Raw genomic sequence first — 3,118 nt, 5'->3', positions numbered from 1 at the left:
CCCTTGCCCCTGCCCCTGTCCCTGCCCCTATCCTGAGCCCTGCCCCTACTCCTGCTCCTGCAGGGCTCCCACAGGCAGATCCAGAGCCCACAGCCCTGCAGGGAGAGCTCCTTGTACAATCACCCTTAGTTCCATCCCCGGAACCCGAGACCCCGCCCGATTGTTTCATCCCCTCCCCCTGTGTTCTTTCTCTCTGGTACATATTAACTGTTATTTTATCCTTCCATGTCCTATATACTGTTTATTATTTGTTTTAAATAAAATTACTTGTTTTCAATTGAACACGTCTTGAGCATTAAGTACATGCCCAACGCTGTGCCACCACACCCCAGAACATTGCCGCAGAATATCTCATTCCCCAAAGGAGTCCCCAAACCAGAAGCCCTCTCTGCCCTTTTCTCCTCCAGCCCAGACCCCGGCGACCCCTAAGCTGCTTTCTCTCTCTGTTCCTTTACCTATTCCTGATGTTTCTGTAAGTGGAATCACACAATAGGGGCCTTTGTGTCTGCCCCCCTATTTTCAAAGGGGACTCGTTTTCTTCTGTGTTTATTTGTCATATAATTTCCCTTATTTGATATTGAAATCCCCGACGGATGACACATCAGATGGAATCATAGAGGCCACTTTAGGAATTATGGGCACAATCTCGGGGCTGAGACCCCTGGTCCTGCTGGGACACCACAGCCTAACCCCAGACAGGACAGGGCTGGTTCCTCCTGTGACCCACACAGAAACCAGGGAAATGCAGAAAGCTGGAAGACACACCACAAAGGACAAAAGCATTGCTCACAACCCAAGGCCAGAGAAAGGTTTCACCTGACTCTGGTCCAAACCACGCTCCAAGTCACTGGGTTCCACAGGGACGGAGACCAAACACATGCAAGTTTGCGGGTTGCTAGATTATGTCCAGAGGGGAGATGTGTACCTCAGCAGAGGGGTGGGAAGGAGGCACAAGGGCCAAAAACATCCACTTGGAGACTTAGGAAGAGAGAGGAGTGGAGGTGGTATTGATCCCTGAAATGAAAACTGATGTCTTCAGATCCACTGTAATAAAGACAGAAACTAAAGCTGAGCCATAGGCTACAACTGATCTGACAGTAAGTTAGGGGAAAGGACACAGAGAGATTTGAACATTCGTCCACTAAACACATGCTAGAATTCATGATACATTGATTCCAAGTAAAAAATGTTCAGTAATTAATAAAAAGCAGAGGGATCTACAGTAGGAACTGAAACAGATCTCCCAAATGGGTTTCAGTTTTGAAGGAGGGTCTCTGGCATTCTCATCTTCATATGACTGGATTATGGGTGTCACAAAAGAAAACAGTATTTCACAGACTTGAGGTGTAAAAAGTCCCTGGATTCTCTAAGCAGTCCGGGACTCCACTGCTGTTAAGAAATGTTTGTTGAGTGGGCGCCTGGGTGGCTCAGTTGGTTAATTGATTGCCTTCAGCTCGGGTCATGATCCTGGAGTCCCGGGATCGAGTCCCGCATCGGGCTCCCTGCTCGGCGGGGAGTCTGCTTCTCCCTCTGACCCTCCCCCCTCTCATGTGCTCTTTCTCTCTCACTGTCTCTCAAATAAATAAATAAAATCTTTAAAAAAAAAAAAAAGAAATGTTTGTTGAGTAAAACTGAGTTGGAGCAGGCTGTCACGGAAGTGAAAGAGAACATTCCTCAACAATCTGCTTTTACGCACTGTTTCCTGACTTCAACGGGCCGACAAGAAACTAGTTTTTCTCCCTCAGAACACAATTCACATCTACAAATACCTTATCTTATAAGGGATGTGGCTTACTCAATTTCAAGAACTTCGTTTTTTAAGATAAACATTCTTGCGGCACCTGGGTGGCTCAGCGGGTTGAGGATCTACCTTCGGCTCAGGTCATGATCCCGGGGTCCTGAGATTGAGCCCCATGCCAGGTTCCTTGCTCAGCGGGGAGTCTGCTTCTCCCTCTCCCTCTACTCCTCCCCCTGCTAATGCTCTGTCTCTTTCACTCTCAAATAAATAAATAAAATCTTTTAAAAACTTAAAAAATTTTTTTCATATTGTTTTCCCTTCAGTAAAACAGAACTGAATTTAGTTGCTTCAGAATCTAAGAATGATTAACATGTGCTTTGAGAAACAAAATAACAGCACAGAGGTAACACTAAGATGAAAAAGAATATTCTTAACTTTTACAAGAAAGGAAACGTTAGATGTTATTTTGCTACAAACTAATTACTGGAAAGAGGAGCATCGGGGCCATAGCTACATTTGCTCACGTCTCACTGAGATTTAAACAAACAAAAAAAACGGCCAGTAACATCCTCACCACGCAGAAGGGGCGCAGGCCCGGCCCACCAGGCAGCGCTTCCTGCAGCCTCGGTGCCACGTGCGAGGTGGAGGCGGCGGCAGGAAAAGGAGCAGGTGACAACGGCTCCTTTGGAGAGTGCCAAGTTTCAGACTTGTTGCATTTAGAATTGAAATTGTCAATTTTTACTTAAAAAAATAAAACTCTCAGTGTTCCAAGTGACGAAGGCTGCCACGTCCTACAGGCAGAGGAGAGGAAAAAACAAAACTAAGGACACAAAGAGCCAGCGAACGTCCGCAAGCCTCTCCCCGGCTCGGGAGAGCCGATTCCTAACCCCGCCCCCACCTCCCGGGACCGGCAGGTGTGGACGCACGCGGCGTGCTGACGTCCGGCCATTTCCTTAGTGCCGCCTCCTCGGCCCTGCAAACGCCGCTCTGCGCGCCTGCCCGGGCCGACCTCCGCCTTCCGGCCGCGAAGTGCAAGCGCGCGAGCGCGCGGCTCCGCTCGCTCTATGGCGGCCGCCCGTGCGGGGCCGGCTGAGCTGGGCTTCGTGGAGGCGGCGCCGGCGTGGCGGCTGCGCCGCGAGCAGTTCCCCAGCAAGGTGGGCGGGCGGCCGGCGTGGCTGGGCGCGGCCGGGCTGCCGCGGCCCGAGGAGCTGGCCTGCGCCCTGTGCGGCCGCCCGCTGGCCTTCCTGCTGCAGCTGTACGCGCCGCTGCCCGACCGTGCCGACGCCTTCCACCGCGGCCTCTTCGTCTTCTGCTGCCGGGCGCCGCCGTGCTGTGCGGGCCTGCGCGGTGAGCGGCCGCCGCGCCTGGGGCCCGTGGGGG

The 3,118-nt window shown here is 51.7% G+C and overlaps 1 protein-coding gene across 1 annotated transcript in view; it reads left to right on the top strand.

Moving 5' to 3' along the window:
* Positions 1-2,736: 2,736 nt before the first annotated feature.
* PDCD2 (programmed cell death 2) overlaps positions 2,737-3,118 on the top strand; it is a 6,321-nt gene continuing 5,939 nt past the window's right edge. The window contains exon 1 of the mRNA XM_025866519.2: positions 2,737-3,085. Within this exon, the coding sequence (XP_025722304.1) occupies positions 2,803-3,085 (283 nt within the window). The 5' untranslated portion in view covers positions 2,737-2,802. The remainder of the gene's footprint in view (positions 3,086-3,118) is intronic.

The sequence above is a fragment of the Callorhinus ursinus genome, unplaced genomic scaffold (assembly GCF_003265705.2).
Source record: "Callorhinus ursinus isolate GAN/ISIS: 27379988/994484 unplaced genomic scaffold, GSC_fseal_2.0 scaffold6, whole genome shotgun sequence".
NCBI lineage: Eukaryota > Metazoa > Chordata > Mammalia > Carnivora > Otariidae > Callorhinus > Callorhinus ursinus.
The sequence above is the reverse complement of the archived record's forward strand: the minus strand, read 5'-3'. Positions and strand labels throughout refer to the sequence as shown.